General features: G+C 52.5%; 2 protein-coding genes across 2 annotated transcripts in view; one reads left to right on the forward strand and one right to left on the reverse strand.

Annotated features, from left to right (window-relative positions):
- LOC140396634 (cytospin-A-like) overlaps positions 1-3,324 on the reverse strand; it is a 74,012-nt gene extending 70,688 nt beyond the window's left edge. Inside the window, exon 1 of the mRNA XM_072485427.1 lies at positions 3,286-3,324. Coding sequence (XP_072341528.1) covers positions 3,286-3,324 — 39 coding nt within the window. The remainder of the gene's footprint in view (positions 1-3,285) is intronic.
- Positions 3,323-12,732, forward strand: part of LOC140396635 (cytospin-A-like) — a 36,089-nt gene continuing 26,679 nt past the window's right edge. The window contains exon 1 of the mRNA XM_072485428.1: positions 3,323-3,579. Within this exon, the coding sequence (XP_072341529.1) occupies positions 3,323-3,579 (257 nt within the window). The remainder of the gene's footprint in view (positions 3,580-12,732) is intronic.

A 12,732-nucleotide genomic window follows, 5' to 3' on the forward strand; every position in this document is an offset into this window, starting at 1 on the left:
GAGTCCAGAGAAGATTCACTCGGTTGATCCCGGGTAGGGAGGGAGTTCCTCATGAGGGGAGGTTTGAGTAGGCCGGAGCCTGTACATTGGGAGCTTAGCAGAATGAGACCTTATTGAGACCTATCGGATTCTCAGGGGGGCTTTGACAGGGTCGAAGCTGAGAGGATGTTTCCTCCTGTGGGAGAGTCGAGGACCAGAGGGCAGAATCTCAGAGTCGGGGGGGGGGCGCCCATTTCACACGGGGATGAGGAGGAATTTCTTCCCTCAGAGAGCAGTGAATCTGTGGAATTCTTCAGCGCAGAGAGCTGTAGAGGCTGGGGCGTTAAGTATGTTCAAGGCTGAGAGGAGAGATTTATAATCAGTGCGGGGATCGAGGGTGATGGGGGCAATGTGGGAAAGGATGATCAGGTTGGTCGCAATCTCATTGACCGACGGAGCAGACTCGATGGGCCGAATGCTCCTGCTCTTACGCCTTATGGTCCTACGGGTCCCTGGAGGTGCATGTCCGCAGGTGCCTCGAGGCAGCTGAAGAGTCTGCTACGTCAGTGGGCAAGGAAATTATTGGGCAAGGGTATTGACCTCCGATCAGGAAAGGTCCTGCTCCTCGGGCCTGGCCTCAGGAGATCCAGGGAGGGGGGGGGTAGTCGAGGAGCAGGTGGGGGGGCAGGGCGGGGGGGGGTGGTGTCCTTCCGACCTGACTGCCTGGTCCCTTCGACTGCCGTTACGCTTGCCGGCCGTGTGTACCTGCAGTGGGAAAGAGGGAGCACGCGGAGAACGCCAGAACATTCCGGAATTTCCGAACCCAGTGGGTATGGCTGGGGATGGTGCACATCATCACCCCCAGCCGCACAATTTGGTTTAGTGACTGAAGATGCTTTTGATACTGATTCTTGATTGATTTCGACTTATTGTCACATGGACCGAGGTACAGTGAAAAGTATTGCTCAGTCCACACATTTCATTCTGTCCACGAAAAACATAGGACACCCATAAATACACGCAGTAAATACACAGGCATCGGGTGAAGGATACGAAGTGTCGGGCTACTCAATGGAGAAGATGTGTGAAGACACCAGGACAGTCCATAAGAGGCTCGTTTAGGACTCTGGTAACAGCGAGGAAGAAGCTGTTTTTGAGTCTGTTCGTGCGTGTTCTCAGACTTCTGTATCTCCTGCCCGATGGAAGAAGTTGGAAGAGTGAGTAAGCCGGGTGGGAGGTGTCTTTGATGATGCTGCCCGCTTTCCCCAGGCAGCGGGAGGTGTAGATGGAGTCAATGGATGGGAGGCAGGTTCGTGTGATGGACTGGGCGGTGTTCACGACTCTCTGAAGTTTCTTGCGGTCCTGGGCCGAGCAGTTGCCATACCAGGCTGTGATGCAGCCCGATAGGATGCTTTCTATGGTGCATCTGTAAAAGTTGGTAAGGGTTAATGTGGACATGCCGAATTTCCTTAGTTTCCAGAGGAAGTATAGGCGCTGTTGTGCTTTCTTGGTGGTAGCGTCGACGTGGGTGGACCAGGACAGACTTTTGGAGATGTGTACCCCTAGGAATTTGAAGCTGCTAACCATCTCCACCTCGGCCCCGTTGATGCTGACAGGGGTGTGTACAGTACTTTGCTTCCTGAAGTCAATGACCAGCTCTTTAGTTTTGCTGGCATTGAGGGAGAGATTGTTGTCGCTACACCACTCCACTAGGTTCTCTATCTCCCTCCTGTATTCAGACTCGTTATTCGAGATCCGGCCCACTATGGTCGTATCGTCAGCAAACTTGTAGATGAAGTTGCAGTTAAATTTTGTCATGCAGGTGTGTGTGTACAGGGAGTACAGTAGGGGACTAAGTATTGCGGGGCCCCGGTGTTGAGGACTATCATGGAGCAGGTGTTGTTGGTTATTCTTACTGATTGTGGTCTATGGGTCAGAAAGTCGAGGATCCAGTTGCAGAGGGAGGAGCCAAGTGCTAGGTTTTGGAGCTTTGCTATGAGTTTGGCTGGGATTATGGTGTTGAAGGAGGAGCTGTAGTCATACATAGGAGTCTGATGTAGGAGTCCTTCTTGTCGAGATGCTCTAGGGATGAGTGTAGGGTCAGGGAGATGGTGTCTGCTGTGGACCGGTTGCGGCGGTATGCGAATTGGATCAAGGCATTCTGGGAGTATGGAGTTGATGCACTTCATGACCAACCTCTCGAAGCACTTCATTACGACTGAAGTCGGGGCCACCGGACGGTAGTCATTGAGGCACGTTGCCTGGTTCTTCTTTGGTACCAGTATGAAGGTGGTCTTTCTATTTTGTTCCAGTGAAATACCCCATTATGGGAGTGTCACCCTCCCCGTCAGGAAAATTAGGCTGCAATGCTTCAAAGCAATTGTTCAAGAGCAGACTGCCTGCTGCCCCAGTTCCGCTCAGTACATCCCTGGAAGGGTGTGGCCTTCCCAGAGGCAGGTACGGAGGAGATTGACGGAGAATGTTGTCAGGACTGGGGAACTGTTGAGGGTCTGGCAGTCGCTGTCCGGGCCCAGAATTTACCCCCACCCCTAACTGCCCCTCAGGAAGGTGGTGGGTGAGCCGCCCATCTTGAGCCGCTGCAGTCCCGTGTGGTATAGGTACACCCACAGTGCTGTTAGGGAGGGAGTTGCAGGATTTTGACCCAGCGACAGTGAAGGAACGGCCAATATATTTCCGAGTCAGGGTGGTGTGTGTGTGTGTGTGTGTGTGTGTAGAGGGGGGTGGGGGGGGGGGGGGGGGGGGGGGAGCCACAGTGCTCTGGGAGCCACAGTGTTTATATGGCTGGGTCCAGTTTCGGATCAATGGGGAACTTTGAGTAATGGGGGTAGATTTGTCAGGTGGCGTTTATCTTTCTGTTGGAACATAGCTGGTTGCCAGGCAATTGAAGGTATTTCAACTATACAGGGGATTATAGTGTCATCTCATATTGGATGGCCTATTCCCCGAAGTACTGAGGTCAATAACTGGGAAGCAAGGATATTAAATAATTTGAGGAAGGTTGAGGGGTACTAATTTGCACGCAGGGGGAGTAGAATTGTCCTGCCTTCCGGGAGGTGGGCACTAATGTTGCGATAGCGTGGACCTCAAGACATTTCCCACTGTACAGTAACGCGCCCGGGCGGACGGAGGGGTGGGGCGAGTGGCAGGACTGAGAGAGTAGAATCTAGGCCCAAAATGCAGCCTGGGATTTTCCTGGCGTGGGGACCGCCTGTGTGTGTCTGCCTGTGTGGGTGGGCATGTGTCTGTGGCGGGGGGGGGGGGGGGGGGGAGGAGGGCACGTCACACCTTCAAACACCAATCAGAGGAGCTGGCAAAAGAGCCCATGCACGAGGCCCTCAACCTTATCCAGGAGACACAAGGCCCTTCGCAGTTCACAGAATCTCACGCTCGCACATGCCGGAAGTCAGCCTCCGTCACACTCTTTATATTTTCCCCCACAGATGTAACAGTGGTAAGAGGGGAGGGCGATCGGGAGAGACTCAAGGTGCAGCAGAACGAGGCAGCGGCAAGTCCGTCAGCGACGTCGTCCATCGACACACACGTCAACAGGCCACGGTGTGAGAACCATCCAACTGTGAGGTACTTTCTCCCTCTGCGACCGGGTGTCACAATGTGTTAGATACACTGTCCTTTCCCCCTCTGGGACCGGGTGTCACAGTGTGTTAGATACACTGTCCTTTCCCCCTCTGGGACCGGATGTCACTGTGTGTTAGATACACTGTCCTTTCCCCCTCTGGGACTGGGTGTTACAGTGTGTTAGATATACTGTCCTTTCCCCCTCTGGGACCGGGTGTCACAGTGTGTTAGATACACTGTCCTTTCCCCCTCTGGGACAGTGTCACAGTGTGTTAGATACACTGTCCTTTCCCCCTCTGGGACAGTGTCACAGTGTGTTAGATACACTGTCCTTTCCCCCTCTGGGACTGGGTGTCACAGTGTGTTAGATACACTGTCCTTTCCCCCTCTGGGACCGGGTGTCACAGTGTGTTAGATACACTGTCCTTTCCACCTCTGGGACCGGGTGTCGCAGTGTGTTAGATACACTGTCCTTTCCCCCTCTGGGACAGTGTCACTGTGTGTTAGACACACTGTCCTTTCCCCCTCTGGGACCGGGTGTCACAGTGTGTTTGATACACTGTCCTTTCCCCCTCTGGGACAGTGTCACTGTGTGTTAGACACACTGTCCTTTCCCCCTCTGGGACCGGGTGTCACAGTGTGTTAGATACACTGTCCTTTCCCCGTCTGGGACAGTGTCACAGTGTGTTAGATACACTGTCCTTTCCCCCTCTGGGACGGGGTGTCACAATGTGTTAGATACACTGTCCTTTCCCCCTCTGGGACCGGATGTCACAGTGTGTTAGATACACTGCCCTTTCCCCCTCTGGGACCGGGTGTCACAGTGTGTTAGATACACTGTCCTTTCCCCCTCTGGGACCGTGTCACAGTGTGTTAGACACACTGTCCTTTCCCCCTCTGGGAGCGGGTGTCACAGTGTGTTAGATACACTGTCCTTTCCCCCTCTGGGACAGTGTCACAGTGTGTTAGATACACTGTCCTTTCCCCCTCTGGGACCGGATGTCACAATGTGTTAGATACACTGTCCTTTCCCCCTCTGGGACAGTGTCACAGTGTGTTAGATACACTGTCCTTTCCCCCCCTGGAACAGTGTCACAGTGTGTTAGATACACTGTCCTTTCCCCCTTGGGACCAGGTGTCACTGTGTGTTAGATACACTGTCTTTTCTCCCTCTGGGACCGGGTGTCACAGTGTGTTAGATACACTGTCCTTTCCCCCTCTGGGACAGTCTCGCAGTGTGTTAGATACACTGTCCTTTCCCCCTCTGGGACAGTCTCGCAGTGTGTTAGACACACTGTCCATTCCCCCTCTGGGACAGTGTCACAGTGTGTTAGATACACTGTCATTTCCCCCTCTGGGACTGGGTGTCACAGTGTGTTAGATACACTGTCCATTCCCCCTCTAGGACCGGGTGTCACAGTGTGTTAGATACACTGTCCTTTCCCCTTTTGGGACCGGATGTCACAGTGTGTTATATATACTGTCCTTCCCCCTCTGGGACCGGGTTTCATAGTGTGTTAGATACACTGTCCTTTCCCCCTCTGGGACTGGATGTCACAGTGTGTTAGATACACTGTCCTTTCTCCCTCTGGGACAGTGTCACAGTGTGTTAGATACACTGTCCTTTCTCCTTCTTGGACAGTGTCACAGTGTGTTAAATACTCTGTCCTTTCCCCCGCTGCGACAGTGTCACCGTGTGCTAGATACACTGTCCTTTCCCCCTCTGGGACAGAGTCACAGAGTGTTAGATACACTGTCCTTTCCCCCTCTGGGACCGGGTGTCACAGTGTGTTAGATACACTGTCCTTTCCCCCTCTGGGACCGGGTGTCACAGTGTGTTAGATACACTGTCCTTTCCCCCTCTGGGACCGGGTGTCACAGTGTGTTAGATACACTGTCCTTTTCCCCTCTGGGACCGGGTGTCACAATGTGTTAGATACACTGTCCTTTCCCCCTCTGTGACAGTGTCACAGTGTGTTAGATACACTGTCCTTTCTTCCTCTGGGACAGTGTCACAGTGTGTTAGATACACTGTCCTTTCCCCCTCTGGGACCGGGTGTCACAGTGTGTTAGATACACTGTCCTTTCCCCCTCTGGGACAGTATCACAGTGTGTTAGTTACACTGTCCTTTCCCCCTCTGGGACAGTGTCACAGTGTGTTAGATACACTGTCCTTTCCCCCTCTGGGTCCGGGTGTCACAGTGTGTTAGATACACTGTCCTTTCCCCCTCTGGGACCGTGTGTCACAGTGTGTTAGATACACTGTCCTTTCCCCCTCTGGGACAGTGTCACAGTGTGTTAGATACACTGTCGTTTCCCCCTCTGGGACCGGGTGTCACAGTGTGTTAGATACACTGTCCTTTCCCCCTCTGGGACCGGATGTCACAGTGTGTTAGATACACTGTCCTTTCCCCCTCTGGGACCGGGTGTCACTGTGTGTTAGATACACTGTCCATTCCCCCTCTAGGACCGGGTGTCACAGTGTGTTCGATACACTGCCCTTTCCCCTCTTGGGACCGTGTCACAGTGTGTTAGAAAGCCTGTCCTTTCCCCCTCTGGGACCGGGTTTCATAGTGTGTTAGATACACTGTCCTTTCCCCCTCTGGGACTGGATGTCACAGTGTGTTAGATACACTGTCCTTTCTCCCCCTGGGACAGTGTCACAGTGTGCTAGATACACTGTCCTTTCCCCCTCTGGGAACGGGTTTCATAGTGTGTTAGATACACTGTCCTTTTCCCCTCTGGGACAGTGTCACAGTGTGTTAGATACACTGTCATTTCTCCCTCTTGGACAGTGTCACAGTGTGTTAAATACACTGTCCTTTCCCCCTCTGGGACAGTGTCACAGTGTGCTAGATAAACTGTCCTTTCCCCCTCTGGGACAGTGTCACAGTGTGTTAGATACACTGTCCTTTCCCCCTCTGGGACCGGGTGTCACAGTGTGTTAGATACACTGTCCTTTCTCCCTCTTGGACAGTGTCACAGTGTGTTAAATACACTGTCCTTTCCCCCTCTGGGACCGGGTGTCACAGTGTGTTAAATACACTGTCCTTTCCCCCTATGGGACAGTGTCACAGTGTGCGAGATACACTGTCCTTTCCCCCTCTGGGACAGTGTCACAGTGTGTTAGATATACTGTCCTTTCCCCCTCTGGGACCGGGTGTCACAGTGTGTTAGATACACTGTCGTTTCCCCCTCTGGACCGGGTGTCACAGTGTGTTAGATACACTGTCCTTTCCCCCTCTGGGACAGTTTCACAGTGTGTTAGATACACTGTCCTTTCCCCCTCTGGGACCGGGTGTCACGGTGTGTTAGATACACTGTCCTTTCCCCCTCTGGGACAGTGTCACAGTGTGTTAGATTCACTGTCCTTTCTCCCTCTGGGACAGTGTCACAGTGTGTTAGATACACTGTCCTTTCCCCCTCTGGGACCGGGTGTCACAGTGTGTTAGATACACTGTCCTTTCCCCCTCTGGGACAGTGTCACAGTGTGTTAGATACACTGTCTTTTCCCCCTCTGGGACAGTGTCACAGTGTGTTAGATACACTGTCCTTTCCCCCTCTGGGTCCGGGTGTCACAGTGTGTTAGATACACTGTCCTTTCCCCCGCTGGGACCGTGTGTCACAGTGTGTTAGATACACTGTCCTTTCCCCCTCTGGGACAGTGTCACAGTGTGTTAGATACACTGTCCTTTCCCCCTCTGGGACAGTGTCACAGTGTGTTAGATACACTGTCCCTTCCCCCTCTGGGACAGTGTCACAGTGTGTTAGATACACTGTCCTTTCCCCCTCTGGGACCGGGTGTCACAGTGTGTTAGATACACTGTCCTTTCCCCCTCTGGGACAGTGTCACAGTGTGTTAGATACTCTGTCCTTTCCCCCTCTGGGACCGGGTGTCACAGTGTGTTTGATACACTGTCCTTTCCCCCTTTGGGACCGGGTCTCACAGTGTGTTAGATACACTCTCCTTTCCCCCTCTGGGACAGTGTCACAGTGTGTTAGATGCACTGTCCTTTCCCCCTCTGAGACAGAGTCACAGAGTGTTAGGTACACTGTCCTTTCCCCCTCTGGGACAGTGTCACAGTGTGTTAGATACACTGTCGTTTCCCCCTCTGGGACCGGGTGTCACAGTGTGTTAGATACACTGTCCTTTCCCCCTCTGGGACAGTATCACAGTGTGTTAGTTACACTGTCCTTTCCCCCTCTGGGACAGTGTCACAGTGTGTTAGATACACTGTCCTTTCCCCCTCTGGGTCCGGGTGTCACAGTGTGTTAGATACACTGTCCTTTCCCCCTCTGGGACCGTGTGTCACAGTGTGTTAGATACACTGTCCTTTCCCCCTCTGGGACAGTGTCACAGTGTGTTAGATACACTGTCATTTCCCCCTCTGGGACCGGGTGTCACAGTGTGTTAGATACACTGTCCTTTCCCCCTCTGGGACCGGATGTCACAGTGTGTTAGATACACTGTCCTTTCCCCCTCTGGGACCGGGTGTCACTGTGTGTTAGATACACTGTCCATTCCCCCTCTAGGACCGGGTGTCACAGTGTGTTCGATACACTGCCCTTTCCCCTCTTGGGACCGTGTCACAGTGTGTTAGAAAGCCTGTCCTTTCCCCCTCTGGGACCGGGTTTCATAGTGTGTTAGATACACTGTCCTTTCCCTCTCTGGGACTGGATGTCACAGTGTGTTAGATACACTGTCCTTTCTCCCCCTGGGACAGTGTCACAGTGTGCTAGATACACTGTCCTTTCCCCCTCTGGGAACGGGTTTCATAGTGTGTTAGATACACTGTCCTTTTCCCCTCTGGGACAGTGTCACAGTGTGTTAGATACACTGTCCTTTCTCCCTCTTGGACAGTGTCACAGTGTGTTAAATACACTGTCCTTTCCCCCTCTGGGACAGTGTCACAGTGTGCTAGATAAACTGTCCTTTCCCCCTCTGGGACAGTGTCACAGTGTGTTAGATACACTGTCCTTTCCCCCTCTGGGACCGGGTGTCACAGTGTGTTAGATACACTGTCCTTTCTCCCTCTTGGACAGTGTCACAGTGTGTTAAATACACTGTCCTTTCCCCCTCTGGGACCGGGTGTCACAGTGTGTTAAATATACTGTCCTTTCCCCCTATGGGACAGTATCACAGCGTGCTAGATACACTGTCCTTTCCCCCTCTGGGACAGTGTCACAGTGTGTTAGATATACTGTCCTTTCCCCCTCTGGGACCGGGTGTCACAGTGTGTTAGATACACTGTCGTTTCCCCCTCTGGACCGGGTGTCACAGTGTGTTAGATACACTGTCCTTTCCCCCTCTGGGACAGTTTCACAGTGTGTTAGATACACTGTCCTTTCCCCCTCTGGGACCGGGTGTCACGGTGTGTTAGATACACTGTCCTTTCCCCCTCTGGGACAGTGTCACAGTGTGTTAGATACACTGTCCTTTCTCCCTCTGGGACAGTGTCACAGTGTGTTAGATACACTGTCCTTTCCCCCTCTGGGACCGGGTGTCACAGTGTGTTAGATACACTGTCCTTTCCCCCTCTGGGACAGTGTCACAGTGTGTTAGATACACTGTCTTTTCCCCCTCTGGGACAGTGTCACAGTGTGTTAGATACACTGTCCTTTCCCCCTCTGGGACAGTGTCACAGTGTGTTAGATACACTGTCCTTTCCCCCTCTGGGTCCGGGTGTCACAGTGTGTTAGATACACTGTCCTTTCCCCCGCTGGGACCGTGTGTCACAGTGTGTTAGATACACTGTCCTTTCCCCCTCTGGGACAGTGTCACAGTGTGTTAGATACACTGTCCTTTCCCCCTCTGGGACAGTGTCACAGTGTGTTAGATACACTGTCCCTTCCCCCTCTGGGACAGTGTCACAGTGTGTTAGATACACTGTCCTTTCCCCCTCTGGGACCGGGTGTCACAGTGTGTTAGATACACTGTCCTTTCCCCCTCTGGGACAGTGTCACAGTGTGTTAGATACTCTGTCCTTTCCCCCTCTGGGACCGGGTGTCACAGTGTGTTTGATACACTGTCCTTTCCCCCTTTGGGACCGGGTCTCACAGTGTGTTAGATACACTCTCCTTTCCCCCTCTGGGACAGTGTCACAGTGTGTTAGATGCACTGTCCTTTCCCCCTCTGAGACAGAGTCACAGAGTGTTAGGTACACTGTCCTTTCCCCCTCTGGGACAGTGTCACAGTGTGTTAGATACACTGTCGTTTCCCCCTCTGGGACCGGGTGTCACAGTGTGTTAGATACACTGTCCTTTCCTCCTCTGGGAAAGTGTCATAGTCTGTTAGATACACTGTCCTTTCCCTCTCTGAAAGAGAGTCACAGAGTGTTAGGTACACTGTCCTGTCCCCCTCTGGGACAGTGTCACTGTGTGTTAGATACACTGTCCTTTCCCCCTCTGGTACACTGTCACAGTGTGTTAGATACACTGTCCTTTCCCCCTCTGAGACAGAGTCACAGTGCTTTAAATACACTGTCCTTTCCCCCTCTGGGACAGTGTCACAGTGCGCTAGATACACTGTCCTTTCGCCCTCTGGGACCGGGTGTCACAGTGTGTTAGATACACTGTCCTTTCCCCCTCTGGGACAGTGTCACAGTGTGTTAGATACACTGTCCTTTCCCCCTCTGGGACCGGGTGTGACAGTGTGTTAGATACACTGTCCTTTCCCCCTTTGGGACCGGGTCTCACAGTGTGTTAGATACACTGTCCTTTCCCCCTCTGGGACAGTGTCACAGTGTGTTAGATACACTGTCCTTTCCCGCTCTGAGACAGAGTCACAGTGTGTTAGGTACACTGTCCTTTCCCCCTCTGGGACAGTGTCACAGTGTGTTAGATACACTGTCCTTTCCCCCTCTAGGACCGGGTGTCACAGTGTGTTAGATACACTGTCCTTTCCCCCTCTGGGACAGTGTCACAGTGTGTTAGATACACTGTCCTTTCCCCCTCTGGTACAGTGTCACAGTGTTTTAAATACACTGTCCTTTCCCCCTCTGGGTCCGGGTGTCCCAGTGTGTTAGATACACTGTCCTTTCCCCCTCTGGGACAGTATCACAGTGCATTAGATACACTGTCCTTTCCCCCTCTGGGACCGGGTGTCACAGTGTGTTAGATACACTGCCCTTTCCCCCTCTGGGACAGTGTCACAATGTGTTAGATATTCTGTCCTTTCCCCCTCTGGGACAGTGTCACAGTGTGTTAGATACACTGTCCTTTCCCCCTCTGGGACAGTGTCACAGTGTGTTAGATACACTGTCCTATCCCCCTTTGGGACAGTGTCACAGTGTGTTAGATACACTGTCCTTTCCCCCTCTGGGTCCGGGAGTCACAGTGTTTTAGATACACTGTCCTTTCCCCCTCTGGGACAGTGTCACAGTGTGTTAGATACACTGTCCTTTCCCCCTCTGGGACAGTGTCACAGTGTGTTAGATACACTGTCCTTTCCCCCTCTGGGACCGGGTGTCACAGTGTGTTAGATACACTGTCCTTTCCTCCTCTGGGAAAGTGTCATAGTCTGTTAGATACACTGTCCTTTCCCTCTCTGAAAGAGAGTCAAAGAGTGTTAGGTACACTGTCCTGTCCCCCTCTGGGACAGTGTCACTGTGTGTTAGATACACTGTCCTTTCCCCCTCTGGTACACTGTCACAGTGTGTTAGATACACTGTCCTTTCCCCCTCTGAGACAGAGTCACAGTGCTTTAAATACACTGTCCTTTCCCCCTCTGGGACAGTGTCACAGTGCGCTAGATACACTGTCCTTTCGCCCTCTGGGACCGGGTGTCACAGTGTGTTAGATACACTGTCCTTTCCCCCTCTGGGACAGTGTCACAGTGTGTTAGATACACTGTCCTTTCCCCCTCTGGGACCGGGTGTGACAGTGTGTTAGATACACTGTCCTTTCCCCCTTTGGGACCGGGTCTCACAGTGTGTTAGATACACTGTCCTTTCCCCCTCTGGGACAGTGTCACAGTGTGTTAGATACACTGTCCTTTCCCGCTCTGAGACAGAGGCACAGTGTGTTAGGTACACTGTCCTTTCCCCCTCTAGGACCGGGTGTCACAGTGTGTTAGATACACTGTCCTTTCCCCCTCTGAGACACAGTCACAGAGTGTTAGATACACTGTCCTGTCCCCTCTGGGACAGTGTCACAGTGTGTTAGATACACTGTCCTTTCCCCCTCTGGTACAGTGTCACAGTGTTTTAAATACACTGTCCTTTCCCCCTCTGGGTCCGGGTGTCCCAGTGTGTTAGATACACTGTCCTTTCCCCCTCTGGGACAGTATCACAGTGCATTAGATACACTGTCCTTTCCCCCTCTGGGACCGGGTGTCACAGTGTGTTAGATACACTGCCCTTTCCCCCTCTGGGACAGTGTCACAATGTGTTAGATACTCTGTCCTTTCCCCCTCTGGGACAGTGTCACAGTGTGTTAGATACACTGTCCTTTCCCCCTCTGGGACAGTGTCACAGTGTGTTAGATACACTGTCCTTTCCCCCTCTGGGACAGTGTCACAGTGTGTTAGATACACTGTCCTTTCCCCCTCTGGGACCGGGAGTCACAGTGTGTTAGATACACTGTCCTTTCCCCCTCTGGGACCGGGAGTCACAGTGTGTTAGATACACTGTCCTTTCCCCCTCTGGGACAGTGTCACAGTGTGTTAGATACACTGTCCTTTCCCCCTCTGGGACAGTGTCACAGTGTGTTAGATACACTGTCCTTTCCCCCTCTGGGACCGGGAGTCACAGTGTGTTAGATACACTGTCCTTTCCCCCTCTGGGACCGGGAGTCACAGTGTGTTAGATACACTGTCCTTTCCCCCTCTGGGACAGTGTCACAGTGTGTTAGATACACTGTCCTTTCCCCCTCTGGGACAGTGTCACAGTGTGTTAGATACACTGTCCTTTCCCCCTCTGGGACAGTGTCACAGTGTGTTAGATACACTGTCCTTTCCCCCTCTGGGACAGTGTCACAGTGTGTTAGATACACTGTCCTTTCCCCCTCTGGGACAGTGTCACAGTGTGTTAGATACACTGTCCTTTCCCCCTCTGGGACAGTGTCACAGTGTGTTAGATACACTGTCCTTTCCCCCTCTGGGACAAGTGTCACAGTGTGTTAGATACACTGTCCTTTCCCCCTCTGGGACAAGTGTCA

This window comes from Scyliorhinus torazame, chromosome 19, assembly GCF_047496885.1.
Source record: "Scyliorhinus torazame isolate Kashiwa2021f chromosome 19, sScyTor2.1, whole genome shotgun sequence".
NCBI lineage: Eukaryota > Metazoa > Chordata > Chondrichthyes > Carcharhiniformes > Scyliorhinidae > Scyliorhinus > Scyliorhinus torazame.